This window comes from Callorhinus ursinus, unplaced genomic scaffold (assembly GCF_003265705.2).
Source record: "Callorhinus ursinus isolate GAN/ISIS: 27379988/994484 unplaced genomic scaffold, GSC_fseal_2.0 scaffold83, whole genome shotgun sequence".
Classification (NCBI taxonomy): domain Eukaryota; kingdom Metazoa; phylum Chordata; class Mammalia; order Carnivora; family Otariidae; genus Callorhinus; species Callorhinus ursinus.
The window spans coordinates 1,018,305-1,041,178 of NW_027397145.1; the positions used below are offsets into that span (position 1 = coordinate 1,018,305).

Below are 22,874 nucleotides of genomic sequence, written 5' to 3' on the forward strand. Positions count from 1 at the left end.
GTGTCCCCAGTAGAGGAAACTGCACATGTCCAAGTAGCTATCAGCAGGGCCATGTGGCCAGAGCCAGAGAGCAGGACCGGTGACAGCACGAGATGAGGTACGGAGCAGGGCCCGAGGGCCAAGCGAAGGATCAGTGGTGTTCGGGAAGGGTGTGAAGAAGGGAGGAGTTGAGCGAGCGGGTCAGATCTGTGTGTGCAACATGCCCACTGAGTGGAGACTTCTGGGGGCTGCAGGGGCGGGTTCCCGGAGAGACAGAGAATTTGGGGAGGGGAGGAATTTCAGAAGCAGAATCCATGGGCGAGGGAATGGTGCAGTGCATGACCCAGGAGGTGGGCCTGGGGGGAGGTGTCCAGAGCTGGACATCAGGTGGGGCTGGATGTACCCACGTGAGAGATGTCAGCTGGTTAATGACTTGGAGGACGGCGATGAGCCCATGTGAGAGGAGGGGGCAGACCCAGGACGGAGATCAGAGGAAGCCCCTCTTAGGGCGGAGGCCAACTGAGGAGAGAGAGGGGGCCACTGAAGGGGACTGAGGAACAGCAGCTGGAGAGAGCTAGGGATGCAGTGTCCCGGAGGCCGAGAGAGAGAGAGAGAGAGAGAGAGAGAGAGAGAGTGTGTGTTTTGAGAAGATTGGAGTGATGAATTCTTGCCGGAAAAGAGAATGAATTTCCACCTGAACCTACCCAAGCCCGGAGCTCTCCCTCCTACATACAGAAGACTTGGGACTGGGGAAATAGGGAAAGCGTGACATAACTCCATGGGGACACCAAATCCAAATCGTGGAAAATTCTTCCTGACCAACGGCTCCATTTCTTCAACAGATACATGGCCTTAAGAAAAAGGAGGCAGCCTGGCAGACTATTGATTAAGAGACATAACAGGATAAAGAGAAAGAGAGAGACTCGAGAGACTCAAGAGACATATTGGCCAAAGGTAAAGAAAGCATGTATCTTGTTTGCATCCTGATATGAAGAAGCATTTCTGAGACAGAATATTAAACTAAGACTAAATGTTAGAGATTCTATGGAATTTTTGTCGGTTTTGTTAAAAATTATAATGGAATGATGATTATATTTAAAAATCCTTATCAGTTAGAGACACATACTAAAGTATTTATGGATCAAATGATAGAGTGCCTAAAACATGCCTTAAAATATTCCAGCAAAATGGCGGGGGGGGGGAATGTTGTTAACTTTGAAGCTGAGTAATGGGTTATGTGGAGGTTTAATATATTTTTTCTGTTCTTGTGTATGGCTGAAATTTCCATAATAAAAATTTTACTTAAGGAAAAAGAAAGGAGTGGGGTGTGTCTGCGATATTGAGGAGCGGTAAACTGAGGCCAGGTAGCAGCCACCGGATTCAAAGACAAAGGCTGCTAACTTGGCCCTGGCCTAGACCAGCTGCTGAAGGCAGAGGGTGGGGGAGAAGCCTGCCCCAGGGGCTGAATGTGGAGAGGGGGCGTGGACCGAGACCACCCAGGGCAGAAAACTCAAGAATTCTGGCTGCCAAGGGGCTGGGGGAGTTGAGGAAGAATTCTTGTTTTCAGATGGGAGAGACTTAGGCGCCGTTAAGTGTTGATGGCTGCTCTTGGAGAGGAGAGGCTGAAGGACTGGAGGGTGCAGATCAACCATAACCTAGGCTCCTGGAGAATGTCATTTGCTTGGGGGCGGGGCACGCAGCCCAGTGGGAGAGGTAGGGCTTTGAAGTCAGATGTGATGTCTGGGCTGGGGCTGGGAGGCAAGCCGGAGCAACGTGGAAGCTGAGAAGCGGAGAGGAGGAAGGGGGGAGAGAAACCAGGGAAGGGTCCCAAGCAGAGCTGGCCTCAGCTTTTTCAGTCAGTTTCGACTTGGGGCCTAGGGGCTAGACTGCCCCTTTGCCTTGAGAGCGGTGACTGCCTCCCCAATCCCAGAACCTAAATGTGGGGATGGGAGGCCCCCTGGAGGAAGAGCAAAGGCAGGTGGCCATGCTGATAGTCAGAAACACTCGGGGTGTGCCTGCTGATTCCTTCAGTCTCAGAGGCCCTGCCTGTCCCCTCACCCCGCTCCACCCCCGCACCCTCCCCAGCACTCCCATCTGGCTAGTTCCCTTTCCCCAGTCCCAAGGCCAGGGTTGTGCTTTGGCAGCTTCAGCCCCCTGAGCCAGTCCCAACAGACTGAGAATGGGGTCTAATGGGGGCCAGGAACCCAGCCCAGGCCCAGGTTCTCCTCCTCCCGGCCCCGCCCCCCTGCTCTGTCCTCACTACCGTCATCCTGGTCCCATAACCCCAGGCCACATTGCACCCCCCAGCCCCGAGGGACCGCCCCGCCACCACCTCCCCTCCCCAAGAGCATGGGCCTTCGCCCAGGCAGCCCAGAAAGGAAACAGATTTAGGGCAAGACCAGGAATGAGGACAGTGGCAGGAGGTGGAGCTCTGGGGGACTATTGGGAGCACCCCAGGCATCAGACCCCCTCCCCCAGACAGAAGTCACCCACACCTCCTGCAGGCTGAGGAAGACACAGGGTTTGCTCGGGGTGGTGGGGTACGGGAGACGACTCACTTCTTGCCTAGCTGCCGGGCGACGTCACAGCGCTGAAAGCCCTCGAGGTGGTAGAGGCGGCGGGCCAGCCGGCGGGCGGCCTCACTGACCCCCTGGCACCCGTTGGCCAGTGCATCCGTGCTGCCAGGCTCCAGCCCCTCCGAGCTGCTCAGCTCCAAGTCCGAGTCTGAAAAGCCATCCTTTAGCCTGGGGTCGCTGCACAGGGAAGGTGGGGGCAGAGAGAAGGGGATCAGAGGTCCAAGGCCAGAGCCCAGGAAGAGGCTGGGACATCCCCCCAGGCCTCTGAAAACCCACGCAGGGCCCAGAGCAGGGGGAGAAGCTCCACTGCATCAGGAGGGAATCAAGTCGGACTTTTAGAAGAGCCCCTCAGTGAAATCACTACAAGCTACACAACCCACAGAGCAAACCTCCCGGGCCCCACCAGGGCTGGAAAGGCCTGGAAGGGCAGAGTGGAACCTCAGGACCGGGAGTCTGGGTGCAGAGGAGAAGGACGCCACGACCTTGGAGAGGGCGTGTTCCTCCAGGCACTGGGTTACCCTGACCTGCTGTGCCTCCTCTCAGCCTCAGTTTCCCCATCCGCTCAAAGGTCCCCCCGGTTCCCAGCCTAGGCTCTGCCTTACCTGGCTGACTTCAGCAACCTGTCTGTGTCCTCCTCTTCCTCCTCCTCGTCCTCCTCGCCCCCACCTGGACCCCGGGGTCCCTCTTCATGGAAGCCATTGGGCACGGCCGTGAGAGACAGGCGGCTCAGGACGTTCTCTGATCGGCTGCTGGAGATGGAGCACCGCAGGGGGCTGCCCAGCCCCCCCCCACCACCAGCCGCTCCCATGTCCCCCTCAGACCCCATGTCCGCAGTGCCCAAGCCAGCCCCCGGCTCAGGGCTATCACGGGCCCGCTGCTGGATGAGGGGTGTCAGGGGAGCCTCGAAGCTGACGCAGCTGTCACTCTCGTCCGTGAGGCTCAGCACATCCAGGGAGTCAAGGCTGCAGTACTGGGTGCCCCGCAGCAGCTCTGACTCCACAATCTTCTCAAACGTGGCACTGAAGCCGTCCCGCACATCCGGCTCTCCGCGGCTGCCCAGCCTGTGGGATGCAAGGACCGGTCACCGTCCCGCTGTGGGGCCCCCCGCTACAGGGGCCGGGACGGCGCCAGTCTGTGTCTGGGAGCTCCTCGGGGGCAGGAGCAGGCATGGACTGTGTCCTGTTTATTCTTTCAGCCCATACTTGCTGGGCACTGGGTGCCAGATGCTGGGCTGGCTACTAAGGTACAGCGATGAAAAGAGACAGGCGTGGTCCTCCCCAGTGCCCACCCTGTGCCTGGCCCAGAGTAGGCATCGTTTCTTTGTCTAAATGAATGAATGGGAGGCCTCTTCCTCCACTGTGGCCCCGGGGGCTCTGCCTCCAGGCTTCCCAGAGCCATGTGGATATCCCCCAGCACAACTAGGGTCATGCTGGGTCAAATTTTTGCTGTCCCCACAGCCTGGGAGGCTCTCGGCGTGGCCGGCCACACTGCAGCTCTCAGGCTTGGCCTTGATGTCACCTCCTCAGAAGGACTGAGGAAGGCAGGAGCACGTCACCTACCCCTCTGGCCCCTCTCCTTATTCTCCAACCTCAGGGTATCTCCCGACTTCCTTCCAGCCCCTGTCAGCATGCCGCACGGTGTGTTCCCTGTTTCCCATCTGTTCCCCAGTCCCACCCCCCAACAAGGCCAGGGAACACCGAGCACACAGTACATGCTCAGGAAACCCTGCTGAATGGTGCACTGGTTGAACGCACAGATGTTTGTCAGCCCCCTGGCCCACCACACCGCCGAAGCCACTGCAGGGCCCCGGCCTGCCCCGGCAAGAGGCCTTTGGGCTGGCAGTTCTTCTGCCGCAGTGCTCTTCCCTGACGCTGAAGCCCTCCTTCCTCATCCTTTTCTCCATGAGGTCGGCCCTGAGCACCCTATTTATAACCGGGACCCACCGCCAAACACCTCAGCCCCTTTTTCCTACTTCATTTTTTCCGAAGCACTTACCCCCCCTTCCTACGTACTACATAATTATTACTTTTATGATTTATTATCTACCCTCCCCCAGACCATAAGCTCCATGACCGTAGGAACTTTTGTATGTTCTGTTCACTGATGGACCCCCAGCCCCTAGAAGAGAGCATCACACGGAGATAAACTGAGGCATCCCGGGAGGATTTGTACCCACTGGGGGGACGCACAGGGAGGAGAGGTAAGGAAGAAGACACAGTTAAAGAGCGAGATCAAGAGATCCAGACCTCTGCCCTTGGGGGAGCTCTCATCTCGCTATCAGAGCCATGAATGGTCTCCCTCACTCCACTATCTCCCACCCTCTCATGCACCTGAGCAGACCTGAGAGGTGGTTCTGATAGAGGCTTAAAGACCATTAGCCCAATCTCCAAACTTCCATCTGCCCCCACCTTCAGCCATCTCCAATAAATATGCCACCTAAACACCAAGAGTACGCTCCAGGAAGTCCCAGACCCTTGACCCACTGCCAGCCAGGTGGCTTCCCTAGGACCTGTCTGGATGGAAACACTCACGGCCACAGGATACCTGGTACACACAGGCACCCAGCCTCACGTACTCACATTCCTATCCGCAGAGCTAGCCACACTCAGCCCTAGACCTGGACGTGCAGACCCAAGTGTGTATCCACAGCTGCACAGGACAGGCACACACAACCCCCTCCACACACACACACAAAACCACACAGACCTATGCACATCCACCTGTTCACACATTCCTATATCCACAACAATGCACAGGGCCAGACATACATGTGCATGCCACCTGTGCACTCTTGCTTGTCCAGGCCAGGACCCACAGCTGTGCACACTAAGACTTCTATACACTTTCTTTCTCAGCCCACCCTGAGGTCTTCTAGACATTCACCTGTCCCATCCATCCCCTCCTCCTCATCCAACTAGCACCTCCAAGACATGCAGGTCTCTCCATCTCCTGCTGAGGATAATAGAAATGGGGCTGTAACTCCAGTAAGCAGGACTGAAGTGAGATTCCGGGTAGAACCTCCAGAGGGTACTCAAGTGAGAGGTATCCAGCAGGGATTAATCTACAAAGCCTACTCTTCTGAGGTCAGTTACAGATTTGGGAGATCTTCATCTCCGGGAAACAAAGGGATGAACCAGATGACCTTCCACATCCAAGCATTTTGGAACTCTACTGCCCAGGCTGGGATGGAGGGTGTGTGGTCCTCTAAACCCACACAGATACAGCCCATGATGGTTTGGAGGGCTTTGGGGGTGGGAGGCACAACAGGCCTGCTGGCCTTTGAAATCTAATGGCTCTATCCTTCCAAAACACCCAGAAGCTGGACAAAACAGGAATATGAAATTCCCATTTTATGGAGGAGAAAAACAAGAACCAGAGAGGTAAGTGGCTAGACCCAGGCCACATAACACTGGAGCAGCAAAATGTAGTGAGCCCCCAACCCAAGGCACCCACTTACCCCAGCTGAAGGTCCTCAGTGTCCAGACAGAGATTCCTGGACGCATTGTCCCCCTCTGCCAGCCCACCAGCCCTCCAGGGCCTGGACTCTGCAGAATCTTCTAGAATATTTGAGTCTGGCCCCAGGACTAGGCCATTGGTGAAGGAAAGGCCAAGGCTGAGGCCATGGAGGGCCATGTCCGGGCCCTGTGTGGACTCCTCAGTGTCCACCAGAGTGCCCCTCATCTCATGCCCTGGGCTGTTGTAGCTACTCTTCAGGTCCTGACTGTGTGCCATTCCATTCTGGACCCCAGGTTCTTCCTCAGGCTCCAAGCTGGGGTCCCAGGCAGCACCACCTTCCCCAGGTAGTACAGATGGAAGCTTCTCCTCATTCATGGTAGCCGCTACTTCCTCCCCGTGCTGACTGCTCCTGGGACTCCCCTAGATCTGGAGGCGAATGAAGAGACGAAGAGGTGAGTCAGACAGGGCAGGTGCTGAGGGGTCTAAAGCCCAGCAGAACCAGCACCAGGCAACCTGCCTGGGGACAGGAGGATGGCGGAGATGATCTCAGGACCTCCTGGCTGGAATATGGGTTTGGGCTGTGGTGTCCTCAGGCAGTAGCCCCGCTCAGGCCAGCCCCACTCACCTCTCCCCTGACCCGCATTCACCCTGTGTGCCCCAGTCCTGCCTTCCCTGTTACCTCTTACGTGTCTCTGTTGTGCCCTCCGGAATCCACCAAAGCCCTGTGAGAAAGATCCAGGTTGGGAGGAGCTAGGGAAGGGTCCAGGACTTCTCCAAACCCCATCCCTTTCCTGCTGGTGTGTGAGGCAGACAAAACTCCAGGCTGACAGCAGCCAGTCCCCTTGTTTCTTTCCATGTTCTCACCCTAACTCCAGGAGCCAGAAAAGAGTGTATCTGTGGGTGAATGGAGGGAACTGAGCTGGGGCTGCCTTTATAGGGAGATTTAAGAGAGGAGGCAAAGAAGTCAACAAAAGTGCAGCTTCCTCAGAACCAAACGCCAACCCAGAGAAACCAACCTGAGGCCCCGTGGCGGCCATCCCCAGGCCCAGCATGAGGCGCTGTCCAGGGTGCTGGGCGGGTGAGGCGCCATCCAGGACCCTCGCCTACAACCAGCGCGCCTTCCCCGCCAGGAGCCCAGCGCCCTGGCTGTGCAAGGAGAAAGGAGGAGGGCCCAGGGTTCCCCTCCACACCAGGGGCCCCCAGAGCTTACCCAGCCTTGAGAAGGGATGCCATGGAGCATTCTGGGGAGAGCACCAGAAGGGGAGCTGGGCCCTGCTCTGCCCGACTCACTGTGTGACCACCTGTGGGTCCAGGTTGGGCCTCCTTACTGCCCCAGCCAGGCCAGCCCCACTCCCCTCCGCCCTGCTTTGGGTCGGTACCTCCTCTTAAAATGAGGAGACACATTTCACCTGCCATCTCCATCCCTTCCGCCTTTTAAAGCTGATCAAAACCGGCCCACATTTCCCAGAGGCTTCCTGCCCAGATGAGAGGGCAGATGCAATGCGCTGCATTCTGGCTCCCCCTCAACCCTGTCTCTGCCCCTGGCCCCACCTAATGTAAGCTGTTTCTGCATCACCCCACCCTACCCATGACCTTTGTTATCAGGGATACAGACCAGCCCCGCCAAACAACTTCCTTCCTTCCCTCTTTAGGCCTCAGCTTCCTCCAATACCCCCAGGCTCTTCTGGAGAAAGGGTCCTGAGGGTTCAGGAGAGTCTGGAGGAGAGGGACTGGTCAGCCTTCTGAGCTGCAGCAGAATAAGTTGCAAGCACAGCAATAAGAATCCTTCTTTTACTTGCCTGGTCTGAAGTGTCACCTGAGGGACTTGTTAAAATACAGATCATGAGGCCTTCCCCCGAACCTCCTAAACTAGAATCTATAGGGGTCAGATACAGCACTCTGTTATTGTTTAAAAAAAAAAGTTTAGTAAACAGTGAGTTAGACTCCAAGAGGAACTTTCCCCTTAAAGAAGATGAGCCTGGATAGGAAGGTCAGTCTACTTCTCTGGGGGCTTCCAGGCCCTGGAGGGGAGATCATCCACCACAGGACCACTTAAGATTCATTTAACACTCAGTTTTCACACATGGAGAAAAGAGGGCAGGGTAAGCAGGGATCTAGGGCCTCAGCCCACCCACCCTGAGCATTTCTCCTCGAGTTTTGAAGAGTGCACGAGTGTAAGATTTTTCAAACAAAACAAAACAAACAAAAGAAAAGAAAATGAAACAACAACAAAATAAGAACATCTACAGATTCAAAAGAACTCTGAAGAATCCAGGCGGTAGACTATCTGGGCCCTGATCCTAGGACACCAGGGACCCCAAGGGGCTCGGCCCTAAGTGAGGGTTTCTTTCTGGTCTGCCCTAAATCCCTGCTGCTGCAGTTGCTATTTCAATCTGTTCCCTCCGGTTGTGTACTCGGAGCGGGGAGAACAGGAGGTCATCTCCTCAGCTGAGACTTTGCGGGGGGGGGGAGGATTTCTAAAGGAAAGAGGAGGGAGAGTGGGGACTTTTGGCTTGCTGCCTGAGTTCTAGTCCTCTGGCCTGCTTTCTAGTCCAGGGGCCTGGATGTCCATTGGATCTGGGGCACAGGGCTTCAACCCAATTCCACCAGGGTGCCTCAAGCTCCCACACCACACATGGAGGTTGAACCCAGCAGGACCGAGTGCCTCCCCATTGGCAAGGGCTCTGTCTGAGGTCTTGGTGAAGCCTGAGATTTGAAAGCATAAATGATTTCCCCTTATGCTCATGCTACACCAACCCCAAGTCCAAGGTTATGAACAAATCAAGGACATCTTGGGAGGCCCCGACCTCACCCCCACAATGTCCAGCAGCTGCCTTGGGCTGGCTCCAGCCCTACCTGCCCTGCCTTGTCCTCCTGCAGCTGGGAGTGGGATAGAGGTTCTGCCAACACTGGGCACTGGGCCGTTTCCTCAGTTTCTGGGAGTGGGCAGACAAGGGGCAGCATTGAGCTCCACTCTGGGCGGGGGGCCCAGAGTCCCTGCCTGGGCTGACGGCCAGCTGAGCCCAGAAATAGCTGAGCCAGGACACCTCCTCTCTTTCTGAGCCCAAGAGAGGGGTGCATAAAGGGGGGCTTCGGGTCAGAGGTGTGAAACAATACCCCAAGACTTCACTCTGAATCATCATGTGCCTGAGATGCATCACTGTCCCCTCTGGCCTTTATGAACCCATCTGTAGAATGGGAGCATCACCTCTGCTCTCCTTCCCCAAGGCTGGTGGGAGAGCTTAAGGTCATGAATGCAAAGAAAGCAGAAATCCAAGGAAGAACAAACTCCTACAGAGATCAAGGGAAAATGGTCCACTCTTTCCACCACTACATTTGACAAATGGAGAGACTGAGGCACAGAACCAGGAAAGGCTGTGCCCAAGGTCACACAGTTGAGGAGCTGGCTCTAGAACTCAGGAATAGCTTCCTTCTGCACCTGGATGGGCTGGAGGTGCAGGATGAGCCCCCAGGTTCCCAGGCCCTCTGTCAGATCCTCCCACAAGATCAAGGGCTCAAATCTTCAACCAGGTGGGCGCCTGGGTGGCTCAGTTGGTTAAGCGACTGCCTTCGGCTCAGGTCATGATCCAGGAGTCCCTGGATCGAGTCCCTCATCAGGCTCCCTGCTCAGCAGAGAGTCTGCTTCTCCCTCTGACCCTCCCCCCTCTCATGTGCTCTCTCTCTCTCTCTCTCTCTCTCTCTCTCTCATTCTCTCTGTCTCAAATAAATAAATAAATAAATAAATAAATAAATCTTCAAATCTTCAACCAAGAGGCTCTACCCGAAGCAGTGACCCTGCCCCCTCCAACCCTGCTGGCAAGAGCAAGGGAGGAAGTACAGCTGGGCCACAGGGCACTGATCCCAAGCAGAAGCCTACAAATGACAGGCTGGCAGTGGCTAGATCCCCTGCATTCTCTCTCAGCATAAACCAGGCCCTGCTCCAAGCAGGGGCTCCTGCTACCCATTGCCCTTGAGAAGACCTTGGGCTCAGTGGCATCTTTTTCAGCTCCAACTAAGGTGGACCCGGGATGACAATGGAACACTGGCAGGGCCAGGGCTAAATGCCAAACTAGCCACTTTCTGGGTCTCAGCTGTGCCTAAGACAACCCTGTCCCCCTCCTCACTCTCCCCATGGCAGCTGGAATGAACAGTGAAAACACACAAATCACATTATACCCTTCTCTCACTCATAACCCTCCAAGGTCTCTCACTGCCCTTCGATTAGAATTCATTCTCCTTAGCATGGCCTCAAAAAGCCTTGTCTAAGCTGGTTCACTGCCCTCTCCCCGTCCCCCACCCCATCAGCCATACTGGCCTTCTTTCTGCTCCCTGAGCTCATTCCCACCTCAGGGCCTTTGCACCAGCTGTACCCTTGGCCTAGAATGCTCTTTCCCTAGATCTCTAAGTGACTGCCTCTCCTGTCACTTAGGGCTCAACTCCAGTGCTTCCTCCTCAGAGATGCCCTCTCTCACCACCCTGCACTCTGACCCACTACTCCACCGAGCATCAGGTCTGCTGAGCATCACTTAGCAGAACTGAAACTCCTTTTTCTATTTGCTTCCTTATTTCCTGCCCATCTCCCTCAGTAGGATGTAAGTTCAGGAGGGTGGGGACTATGTCACATTCACTGTCTCCCCCAGAGCCTAGCACCAAGCCTGGCAAACAGCGGGCACTGTTTTTAAATATTTGATGAATGAATAACCTGGAGATTATCATCATCACTGTTGTAGGCAGGGGCTAAGAGATGTTGAGGAACATGCTTAGGGTCACAAAGCTGGAAAGTGGCAAGGCACTCTGCTTGGAATGATGTTGGACTGTCATAGGAATACCTTGTATGGTCACTTCCATGTAGAGATCCAAGCCAGGGACTGTGGGAAGCCCAAGGAAAGGTCTGGAGAAGGGGACCCAGCAAAGAGATTCCAGGACCCGACATGCTGTATAAGAGGGGAGAATACATGGATACTGAGGCCTGTGTTCATGTCTGTGAGCAAGCATATGGTGCAGGCATTTTGGGGCACAAACATACATGCACACACACATAAACACACATGAAGGGAGCTGGGCAGCCACTCATGAGGCAGTCCCCCTAGGTGATGGGGTACAGATGAGGGCAAGGTTAAGGCCAGCTAGACCAACATGACTGGGCAGCTCGGATTAAAATCATTCTGCTTTGGGAGAAGCCAGGAGCCGGAAAGGGACAACTCATTGCTTCAGGTTAGGGTGGGAGCTGGGGAAGATAGGCACCCACATTGACCACAGCAGCACCCAGTAGCCTCAGGTGGCTGGGTGGGCTTGGGAGGAGATGGGGGAATGCAGGCCCACTTGGTAGAGATGGGGACACAAGAGGCAGAGCTGAGGTGGGGAACCCATTGTGCTGAGTACTACCCAGAACAGGCAAAATCTAAGAGCCTGTAGGATGTCCAAGGGTACTTAGAGGCCAGGCAGGCTGTATGTAGAGGGGAGTGGGATCAGAGAAAATCATTCTGGAATGTCATCATAGCGGCAAATCTGAGATGCGGGTTTTGCCTCCAATGTGCTAGTGGAGTTTGGGTAAATGAAACCCCTCTCTGGCTTCATTTTTCCATATACGTCAGAGATTCTGAACCATTTTCAAGTCTTGGACTTTGAGCATTTGATGGTGCTGCGGATCCCACCCAGACTCTCACATATGTGCGCAACATTTTGAGTATTTTTGAGAGGCTCGAGCACCCCTGAAGCCCATCCATATGCCTTGGGCATGAACCCCACAAATGGGACAGTCTTCAAAGACCTCCCACCTCTGACACTGGACACTCACAGTGAGTTCCATAGGGCTACTTGCAAGACAAAGAAAATGCCGGAAGCCGGGCGCCTGGGTGGCTCAGATGGTTAAACGTCTGCCTTCGGCTCAGGTCATGATCCCAGGGTCCTGGGATCGAGTCCCACATCGGGCTCCCTGCTCCTTGGGAGCCTGCTTCTCCCTCTGCCTCTCTCTCTCTCTTTCTCTCTCTCTGTCTCTCATGAATAAATAAATAATCTTAAAAAAAAAAGCTGGAAGCCTTCCATTGTCCGAGCTATTCCCAGCCCCTTGGGAGCCCACTCTGGACACCCCCATTAGTCCCACTGCCCTTCCCCAAACTCCTACCACATGGACTCCCTCACTCACCTAGATTTTTGCACATGGGCTGGGATCGTCACATACACACACGAAGAGTTAAGTGAGATGATCAGTGAAAAGAGCTGGCACATGGTAAGTGCTCGGAACAGACTTTGGCCATTTGCGCCCGATGCCATTCACAGGGTCCAGGTTAAGCTCCAGGATTCCCCCGGGAAAGGGCTGGGCTACTGGCAGCAGGAAGTTCACAGGCAGACCCCTCAGTGGAGGCCCTGGTCCCTCAAGCTCACCATGCTTCCCCCCAAGCCTCTGTCAGCCAAGGAGTCTGGAGGTCAGAGCTCTAAGCACTGTCTCCAGGCACAGACCAGCCTGGTCACATGCCTCTTCAACGTCCCAACTGCTTGGGGCGAGAGGAATAACCAGGATAGTAGGAAGGGGTGAGCCTTGGGAACCTCCCCCTTCCATCCCTCAAGGTGACCCTAATCCCTCCAAACCTGCTGGGTCTGCCCAACTTGGAGCACCTCATACAGCACCAAGGGCCTCAGACTGGGAGTCCAGGACAGTGGGTCAGTGCCCTGACTGTACAGTCAGAAAGACCTGCCTTCAAAACCCAGCTCCACTACCCACAGGCTGTGTGAGCTCAGGAAAGCAGCTCACCTCCCAGAGCCTCAGGGCCGTGCTCTGGAAAATGCGGCGTGCTCAGAGCATCTGCCTCGCCGGGCTGCAGGGAGGACTGAAGGAGATGGTGTGGGTGCAGCGCTCAGCTCAGAGCCGGGCACCAGCGCTGTTTCCCAGAACCCTCTCTCAGGCCTGCAGAGGAAAGGGCTGGCTGCCCCCACTGGGGATGGAATGCGCAGAGAACAGCACAGGACGTTCAGTGGGCCCTGCAGACATTGGTCCCAGGCAGCCTGTCAAGTGGCTTCTGAGGCAAGGGCTTCAGGGGCCCAGCCTGAGGGTGGAGGCAGGAGAAAGGCTCCCTCGGGGCCCAGGAGGTGGGCCAGAGAGAGTGCCCCCACGCTTTCCTGAGGCAGGTGAGGACCCTACAGTCCTGACCGTACCAACACTCGCACCCCAGGCCGGGCTCCCTCCTCGTTTTCCATTTCAAGGCAAAAGAGCAACCCTAGGTACAGGGCAAGGGCCAGGGCCACAGGCTTCCCTGAGAAGGTGCCCGAGCCCTTCAGGTGGCACCAGCCAGGGGTTATTAAGGAGTCCAGCATCACCCTGCTTTCTTCCACTCAGTTTGGCCTTTGGGGAACCAGCTTTGCCTTGCGTTGTGGGCATCTGGACGGCCTTCTCTTTCTCATGGTTGGGCAGGCAGAGGTCCCCAGGGCAGGGTGCACATTTGCATCTTATCTGCACGTACCCCTGAGCCTGCTGGGACTTTCAAGCACCCCTGGGCCCAGCTCTGCAAAGGTCATTCCTTAACATCTCCTCAGGTGCTTCTCCCCCCACCCCACCCCCAGCCACTTGGCACCCTCCTTTGCTTAGCATCTGCATACATCTGCATGCTGGTTTGGAGGGCCCTCAGCCCTGATGAAACCCACGTCTGCTGTCAAATCCCAAGTTAGCTTTGTGGCTGGGAACCCTACCCCCAGCTGTCTTCCATACAGGGTGAGCCCTCCGTTATCTGGGGCCGCATGGGACTTGGCTGTTCTGGCTAAGTGACCAGCCATTGCTCTGTCTTCCTGGAGCTTCATAGGGTACCTGGGACTCACTCTGCTTCTTGAGCCCCATTTGACCCATGAGCCTGCAGACTGAGAGTTCAACACCAAGGGCTCTAATGGACTGAGCAAGCACAAGTCCTCCCAGTCAGCCCTGCCTCCGCTGATATGCCTGACTGCAGGCAGATCTCAGGGCCTCCATCTCTGAGCAATTGCTGCCTCCAAGTCCGGCTCAACAGCCAAGAGAGATGAACCAAGAAATTTCATCATCCCTTCTCTCTGCCCAAGTTTTACTTATCCCCTACTCCCGAGATTCTCACATTCTGTCTGTCCCCCACTCCCCAAAACCTACCCCTCTTCATCTTCCCCTCTGACCTTTCCCCCAACCCCTCCCCAACCTCTTGATGTTGTTGCCCCACTTGACCCCACCCCTGCGGAGTACCCACTCCCCCCCCCACTTCCCCCGCCTGCTCCTGTCTCTGCTTTAGGACTTCAGCACAGGGTCTGACAAAGGTTGTGGTCTCCTTGAGGCTGGAGGAAGGAAGCAGCATGTGCATGAAACCAGCAGGTGTGAAATGGGCTGTAGTGGGCCGTTCCACTATTGCCGCCCATGCCCATCGTTGAGAGAGTCCCTCCTATTCAGCCATAGCCCACTGGCAGAAGATGTGGTGCCTGGTAAACAGCCTCACCCCTTGATGGACAGTACATGGGGCAGGAGAGAAAGAGGAGTCAGGAATGACAACAGCATTTGGGCAGGGTGGAGCTGCCATTCCTGAGATGGGAAAGACCGGGTGGAGCTGGTCTGGGGAGGAAGATCGGGAGCTCCACTTTGGACAAGTTGAGTTTGAAGGGTCTAGTAGACATGACAGCTGAGATGCTAAAAGAGCTACTGGAGCTCAGGAGAGAGCTCAAAAGTGGGGATATAAATGTGGGAACGGGCAGCACGTAGGTAGGTGTACTTAAAGCCACAGGACCAGATGAGATCGGCACAGGAGTGGATGTAGATGAGGAAGACCGGCCATGCAGCGGCTAAGTCCTGCGATACTGCAATGTTCGGGGGGGGGGCGGTGTTGAGCAGAAGGACACTGAGGAGGATCAACCAGGAGGCCAGAGGCAAACAAGAATGGACGTGCTGGAAGTGAAAGAGAATATTTCAAGAGGGCGCCTGGGTGGCTCAGTTGGTTGAGCGACTGCCCTCGGCTCAGGTCATGATCCTGGAGTCCCGGGATCGAGTCCCGCATGGGGCTCCCTGCTCAGCAGGGGGTCTGCTTCGCCCTCGGACCCTCCCCCTCTCATGTGCTCTCTCTCTCTTAAATAAATAAAATCTTTAAAAAAAAAAAAGAGTATTTCAAGAATTGGGAGAAACTGAATGTGTCAGATGCTTCAGATGAAGACTGAGACTTGGCCACTGAGGGTAGCAACATGGAGGTCAGCGGTGACCTTGAAAAGAACAGTCGGTGGAAGGAGGTGAAAGCCCAGTTGGAGTGGAGTCGAGAGAGAAAGAGAGAGAGAGAGAGAGAGTGGGAGGAGAGGACCAGGAGATAATGAGTCCCGACAACCCTTCTGGGGAGCTTTGCTACGAAGGAGAGCAGAGGTGCTGTGGCAGCAGGACGGAGAACACAAGAGAGCCGTCTTGTAAGACAGGAGAGACAGAGCAAGTATCCGCTGGTGGAAGGATCCAGTACAGGAGGAACTTATGCAGGAGGGGCCCGGGCTGCAGCGATGCCCTCGAGCAGGCCACAGGGGACAGGAATCTGGCACACAAGGGGAGGGGTAGCCTTAACCAGGGACAGGAACGCCTCACCCCCAGCGACAGGAGGAAGGCAGAGCCGTGGGTGCAGGTGCGGTAGATGGGTGAATGCAGCACTGCGAGTCTGAGAAAGTCCTGATTGCTTCTATTTTCTCAAAGAAGTAGGAAGCAGTATCACCAGCTGAGAGGGAGGATGGGGAAAGAGGGGCAAGGATGGAGGGTAGAAGACAAAGTGTGAAAGAGTCGGCAGGTAGGGAGAGAGGAGACGGACTCAGGACCCATGGTGGGCATGCGGACAGCACTAAGGACTCGCCCGAAGCTCACGGTTTTGAACTTCAAGTGAGACCAGTCCGGGTAGTGGTTTTTCTCAGCCTCGCTCAGCAGCACAGGTACAGTTGTGGAGCAGGCTGGACGTTGGATTTAACCAGGGCTGGGCTTTTGCCAAGAAAGTATGAAGAAGCAATTGAGTTAAGGGAGTTGGGGGTCTGCACAGGAGGGATTATCCTGAGTTTTATGGTGGCTCCTGGCCCACGCTGAAACTCCCTCCCCTGCTGGGGTCTGAAAGCCCCCCACCTGTTCCCTGCTGTGAGTCACGAGTGGCCTTCCCTCTGCCCTCATCCCCAAATGAGCTTCTGAGAGGGCGGCCATGGGTGGCCACCAAGACCTGAGAAACGAGCTTCTCACACACCGTTCCTCTAACCTGGAAAGTAACGTGGACCCCCACACATTCAAAACTGCATCCTCCATCACCCTTCCCAGGCCATCCCAGACAGCTCTCCCCAGCTCCAGTCAGACGCCAGTGCCTATCCGTTCAGCCTGCTCCATCTCTGCTTATCCTCCTTCCACCTCCCACCTGCCACATCTGGGGCCTAGCAGGGCCGCCACACCACCGACTCTTTTCCCACCGTGCATTCCCTCTGCGTGCCATACGCAGCAGCCCCAAACCCAGTGCCCGACCTCTCGTACTGGGCCACATCATGGCCGTTGGACCGGTCCTTGTCCACCACACTGGCCCTGCCAATCCCCCTCCATCCTCCTCACACACATCTGTCCCATTACTCTCCTCTCTAAAGCCCTTGGTGGCTCCCAGTGTCTTCAGAGAAAGGGCCAGCTCATCAGCCCACATTCCAGGCCCCACCCCCTTCCTTCCTGCCTTGGCCCCATCCACCCCCTCTCCCTCACTACTTCCAGCCCCCAGTCGTGGCTCACCCCCACACCACCCCTGAGGTTGGGAGTTCCTCGAAGACCTCATCAGCGTCTGCTGAATCACCCCTCTCCAGTATGTGGTCTGAAGTACGGGTTCAGTCAGTTTTGCTGACCTGGTACGTGGATGACCAGGTGGATGAAGCTTCTGGAAGCGGAAAGAGAGAGGAATGGAGTGAAACAAAGGGATTCCTTAGCCAAGTGGCCTCACTTCACTGACCACCTATTATAGGACGAGCTGAGGACATCTGCTTCCCAATGAGAAACACTGAGAAGAAGGCAAACATCACCTATCGGATATTCCTGCCAAATAATGTTTAAGGTGGATCTACTCATGAGCAAACAACAAGACAAGTTCAGAATGTGGGACATTCTACAGGAAGAGTGACCGGGGCTCTTTAAAACTGACAATGTTATAAAAGACTTTAAAAAACAAAAGAAAAAGGACAGGGAGATTGTTCCAGATTAAAGGAGAAATAACTAAAGGCGATGTGTGATCCTTGATCAAAACTTATTTTTACAACAGCTATAAAGGATATTACTGGTACAACGAGAGAAATTTGAATATGGATTACATACTAGGTTAAACTGCGTCATTGTTAAACTTCTTGAGTATGACAATATATAGTCATTATGTAGAAAAACGTCCTTGTCTCAGGAAATTCATGCTGAATTATTCAGAGGTGAAGTGTTATGATATCTGCAACTTACTTCCAAAAGGTTCAGAGAGAGAAACACAAATGTGGGTAAAATGCCAACAGTTGGCAAGTCTAGGTCTCTAGGTGAAGGGTATATAGGTGGGTGTTCATTGTACTGCCAGGTGTGACGAGACAAGAAGTCAGGCGGGAAGGAAAGGAGTGGAGAGACACATTCCAAAGAGGGGAGCTCAGGGCCCCCGCTTGCCTGGGCACGAGTCAAAGAGACAGTCCTGCACTCCAGCAGGCCACGGCTGGACACCAGAGTCAGTCGGGGCCGGCACAGCCCTGGAGTGGCTCACCACCTAAAAAGGATCAGATCCCTAGGAAGACTTACCCGTGAGCAAACCCACTTAGAAGGACAAGGGCCCTGCAGGAAACAGCTGGGTCCCAGGGAGACCAGCAAGGCAGCCCTGCCCCACCTCTGCCTGAGCTGTGGCAGGAAGCCAGGACCGGCCCAGGCTCACCACTCCCCCCAAACACCCCTCAAGGGGGGACAGTCTAAGTGTATCCTCCTGTGTGAGGAGCCAGGCTAAATATGGAGCCCCAGACATAAGATGCCGCTCAAAACAGATTTTCCTGGAAAAGACCATCTGGCAAAGGATGTCTAGAACATCTTCTGTCATGGGAGGCCGTGTCATTTTCCTGCAGGCAAACGTCCTGAATGGGAATGCCTCGATCCCACCTCTCTAGAAGATCCTAGCTTAGTGCCTCAGTTTCCCCCAAGGTCACTCCCATGCTCCACATGGAAATGCACGCAGTCACCTCCCTCCTAAATTGCATCTCCGGGAAGAAGAGAATGAGATTGGGGACATAGGTCCAAGCAGCAGACAGTTCTGCCCAGGGACAAATCCTGAGCTTCAGTATCCACCTCCACAAAATGGGAATACTGGCAGTATCTCCCTCTAAACGTGGTTGTATGAGAGTACTCTGCCAGTGGTAGTGCTCCATGCACAGAAGCTCAGCAAGGTAATGTCCCCCCCCCCCGGAGCCCCTCCCTCTCAGTGCTGTCAATATATTTCCCTATACACTGGGGAAAGGGGGCTCTTGGGTGGGCAGGCCTCTCCAGAGATAGGAGGTGAGTCGGGGAGGCCAGCCGGCCCGTTTTACTGATTCAGAGATCCCAGGTCACAGAACTTGTAGCTTCCCTGGGAGGTAGGGCTCCTAACCTTCCAGGGAAGAGGGTGGAGAATGACTGTATTTGCCCAGGGATAGGGGGTGGGCTTGGAGGTAGTCGTAATGCCTCGTACCCGCTCTCCCTCAAGCTGCCTAAATAATCCCCCATTAAGTAGCTCTTCCTTCCAGGGTCTGGAAGAAGGGGCTAGGGAACCTAAGAAAGTTCAAACGCCTCACCTTAGACCCAGGCTGTCCATCTGCCCTGGCCAAGCCCTGAGCCCTCTCCCTGCTCCCCATTCACCCACCCATCAAGCTCAGCCTGGCTTCTCCTGAGCCTGCCAGGAATTTCAGACCCACTTCCATTGTGGCTAGTGCTTCTGTCCCTAGTTTCCTTCCAGGGTCCCCCCAAGATGGCCCCAAGACAAAGGGATAGGCTGGGGCAGTGCCCCCCCCGGGGGGGGGCCTGTGTGGAGACAGTGTCCCCTGTTCTGATTCAGGGAGTCCCCAGATCCTCCAGGGACAGCAACAGTCAGAATACCTCCTCTTAGGAGGGGGCCAGCTGGGCAGGGTGGTCCCTACATCTGGATTCCCTGCCCCACCCCAGCCCCAGCAGCGGGCTCTAAGGACCCCTCCCTCCCTGCAGCTGCCACGGCCATTATGTGCCTTCTCAGCCTTGCCTGCTGCCTGCCACGCCCCCATGCAAGCCCCTGTTCCAGAAGCAGAGTCCAGAGCTGGGAAGGCCTGGCCGCCAAGCCAGGCTGTCAAAGTTAGGAAACTGGAAACAGAAATAAATCCTCAAAGCTGCTCCGTGGTAAAGGTAGCTGCCAGCAGGCCCTGGCAACCACCCAACACCCTGGGTCCCCTGCCACCAAGCTGCCACTGGCACCCCATCAACGCACACATGTACCTCAGATTATACAAAAGGGGGGGGGATCGGGAGGCAGAGCCCAGAAGGCAATCGGGCCGGTTGGCCCTGAATGGCCCTGCAGGCTGGCCTGGGGTTCTCTGGTGGCGCCCCCACTCCCTGGCCCAGACCCGGCCAGCCCCGGGCTTCCTCTCACGGCCCCATCTCCATGACAACCGTATCCTTCGGATGCTCCAGCCGCCACGGAATTGATCTCAAAATGTAGCTTTGTTAGCAGACCCCAGCGGGCATGGAGGGCGGAGGGCGGCGCCCTCCAGCATGCCTTACCTCTGCCCCCCCCCCAGCATCCCCTCCTGGCCCCTAACCCGACTTCGGGAGAGGTGAGGTCCCAGGGAACGAGGGCCTTGGGGACCAGGTGGCCCCGCGGCCCCACTCACCGCTCCTGGTCCCAGTCGCTGGGTCCAGCCTCTCACGGCGGGGCCATGCGGAGGCCTCCGCTGGACTGACCGTCCCGCTCCGCCGCCGCCTGTCGGGATTCCCCGCGCCCACTCCAGTCCCTTCAGGTGTCAGAGCCGAGGCTGTGGAGAAGCTGAGCAGAGATGGGGGGACGGACGGCAGGAGGGAGGGAAGGAAGGAGAGAAGGAGGGAGGGAGGAGCGGGAAGGGCGGGGAAGGGCGGGGGGACTGCAGGCGGGGTTGGGTAGCGGGAGCGGAGCCGGAGGCGACAGCCGCCACTCTGGCCGGCCCACCCGCCACGCCTCCGCTCCCAGGTCCCCACTGTGTGCCCTGAGCCGGCCGGGGAGGGTGCGGCGAGCCCTTTCCCGCACAGCCCCGCGCCCGGCCCTTTAAGAAAGTGGGGGAGGGGAGCGCTGCGAGGTTCCGCACCACCACCCCCCCCTTCCAGCCGGGCCCCAGCTGTCCTCTAACCCCGGGTCAGACCCGGCCACCGCTGGGGTGGGGGGGCAGGACCCTCAGCATCAGACCCTGAGCCCTCAGGCTCAGCTCAGCCCTCCTCCAGGTGAAGGAGGGAAGAGGTCTTTGCCCTGCTCCAAAGGTGGGTTCCTCCACTAACTCTACACCCTCCTCCCCCCAACACACAAGCCCAGAGAGACCCCACCCAGAATGTGGGACAAGGTGGCCCATCTCAGAGATCAGTAAACTGAGCCTGCCCTACCTACCTACCTACCTACCTACGGAGACAGAGAGAGGCACAGACAGACCTGGGGTATGGGGTGAGAAGGGGGGCTCAGGACAGAAGATCAGACAAAGGAGAGATACCCTGAGGGAGGGAGAGGGGAAAGGTGGATCCAGTCAAGAACGCAGACTCCCGGCGCCAGGTCAGGGGAAGGCTACCTAGGCAGAGAGATACAGATGCTGTGGGCTGTGAAAACCATCTCCCAGGGGACCTGCCCCACAGTTCCCCACATGCTGGTCACTACCTCGAAGACCTCCCCAGCTCAGGACACTAGCTCTGAAGAAGAAGGGTAACAAGAATGCACCTGGACTAGACACCCAGAAGAACTTCCTAGCCATGAGGCTCAAACAGGGCAAGATTCCACCTCTCACACAGGTAATAATGGGCCCCCACCCGTAGGGATCTACAGAGACCAGAAGCTGGGGGGAGCAGGTCCAGTTCCACTAAAGAGGGAGATCAGGGTAGGGTCAGCCCTACCACCGAAGGCCACTTTCCACAACTGTCAGCCCCCAGGGTCTGTTCACTGCCCTGGGCTCCCTCCCATCTCCAGATCTTTGCAGGCGTTCCACCCTCTGCCAGGTCAGGCCTTGATCCTGCTATGCTCAATGAACTCCTACTCAGTCCTCAAATCCCTGCTTAAACACCCCTTCCTCCAAGAAGCTTTCTGTGACCTTCTTTCTACCTACACACACACACACACACACACACACACAGAGCTAGGGCCCTTTTTCTTAGAGAGCAGAGGGTGAGAGAGGGCAGAGAATTTGCTGACCTATTCGGGTGTCTAAGCTGTGCAAGATGGAGTAATTGGAGATTCAGGGTGTGAGCTGTGATTAGTCTCCTCCCTTTTCAAGCTGGGCCACAGCTGAACCTGGGGTTTCATCAACCATGGTGACACTTCTGTTATTACCTGTACATCCGCCATGTGCCAGAGTCCACAGTAAATGCCTTCCATGTGTTATATTTAAGCCCCAGAACAATCCTGCAACCCATTTTACAGATGAGAAAGCTGAGACCCAAAAGCACTGGCCACTTGCTTAACGTCCCAGGAGGTCTCATCCTGTGGACACAGCTGGGCAGTTGAGAGGGCACTCGGACCACAACCCTTTCCTGCCCATCAAACCCAAAGAGATTGCCACAGAGCCCAAAAACAAGGGGTCCACTCTACTGCAAGTGCCCAGGATCTCCTTGGAGGGCACAGAGGGAACACGGCTTCCCTGCGGTCCTGCCCTCTAAACTTCCGCCCTCTGCTACCTGTAGGCAGGGATGGGTGGCAACCAACAGGAGCCGTGGGCGAAGGAGAGGTGACAGGGCTTTGCTTCCATATTCCCCAGGCTCAGGAACCATGACCTCAAGTTACAGCCAGACAAACTTTCTGAGCCTCCACTTCCTCAACTACCCAGTAAGGATGGTAGTAACCCCTCTCTTGTGGGCCTGGGGTGGGATGAAAGGAGCTGTTAGGCTCAGTGCCCACCCAACCAAGACCTGACCCCCCGATGCACTCAACAGGCTGTGGTTATTCCAACCGTAATGAGCGACCCATTCATGGGATGGATCATTCATTCTCTGTGCACCTAGATGGACTGTGAGCCCCCTGAAGGCAAGGTCTTTCTTGTTCACCATGTATGGTCAGGACCTAATGCGGTAACTACATGCAGGAGGAAAGAATAGACGCAGGGAGGGAGATACAGCCGTCTGCCTGCTTCATCTGGCGCACAGAACCTAGTCCCTGGCCTGGGTCTGCTCCCCATCACTGGCAGCTCTGGGAGCCTGTTGCACTGGGCATGGGCTGGCCAGGGCCAGAGGCCTGGGCTCTAATCTAACCCTGCTGCTTCCCCGGCTGTGCGACCGCGGGCAGCCAGATCCCCTCCCTGAAACTCACTGCACCGTGTGAAGTGCAACTAGCTCAAAGGGCTCGAAGGACTGTCACAAGCCCACAGAAGGCCCCTGTGTGAGAGGGTGCTGTGGTGCACTGGACACAGGAGAGAGAGTTACTGTTACTCCCCGTAGCTACTTCTGCCTCCTGGAAGAGTACAGGGTCGGCATCTCCCCACCCAGCAGCCAAAAGGCACTACATTCCTCAGCATCCCTCCAGGGCAAAAAACAATCAGCAGCTTCTCCCCCCTCCCCCTCCCCTACCTTTCCCCACCCACCCTGAAGGTGAGTTTCAGGAAGGCAGGTGCTGGAGGCTGGACAGGGGCATGGGGCCCAGCTCCCAGCCCACTCAGCCCAGCACAGCCCCTGCCACAGTGCTGCCTCTACCTGACCTCCTGCCTCCCCAGACC

General features: G+C 56.1%; 1 protein-coding gene across 6 annotated transcripts in view; it reads right to left on the reverse strand.

Annotated features, from left to right (window-relative positions):
• Window positions 1-22,874, reverse strand: part of PSD2 (pleckstrin and Sec7 domain containing 2) — a 56,520-nt gene that overhangs the window by 29,297 nt on the left and 4,349 nt on the right. The window contains exons 2-5 of one of the 6 annotated variants that reach the window (XM_073887836.1): window positions 6,691-6,733; window positions 6,013-6,437; window positions 3,158-3,616; window positions 2,538-2,732 (exon numbers count right to left, since the gene is read on the reverse strand). In XM_073887836.1, the coding sequence (XP_073743937.1) occupies window positions 2,538-2,732; window positions 3,158-3,616; window positions 6,013-6,386 (1,028 nt within the window). In that variant the 5' untranslated portion in view covers window positions 6,387-6,437; window positions 6,691-6,733. Of the gene's footprint in view, window positions 1-2,537; window positions 2,733-3,157; window positions 3,617-6,012; window positions 6,438-6,690; window positions 6,734-7,221; window positions 7,296-19,832; window positions 20,163-22,874 lie in introns of those variants that run through there. The other 5 variants (XM_073887834.1, XM_073887833.1, XM_025852274.2 and 2 more) reach the window with 5 other exon arrangements.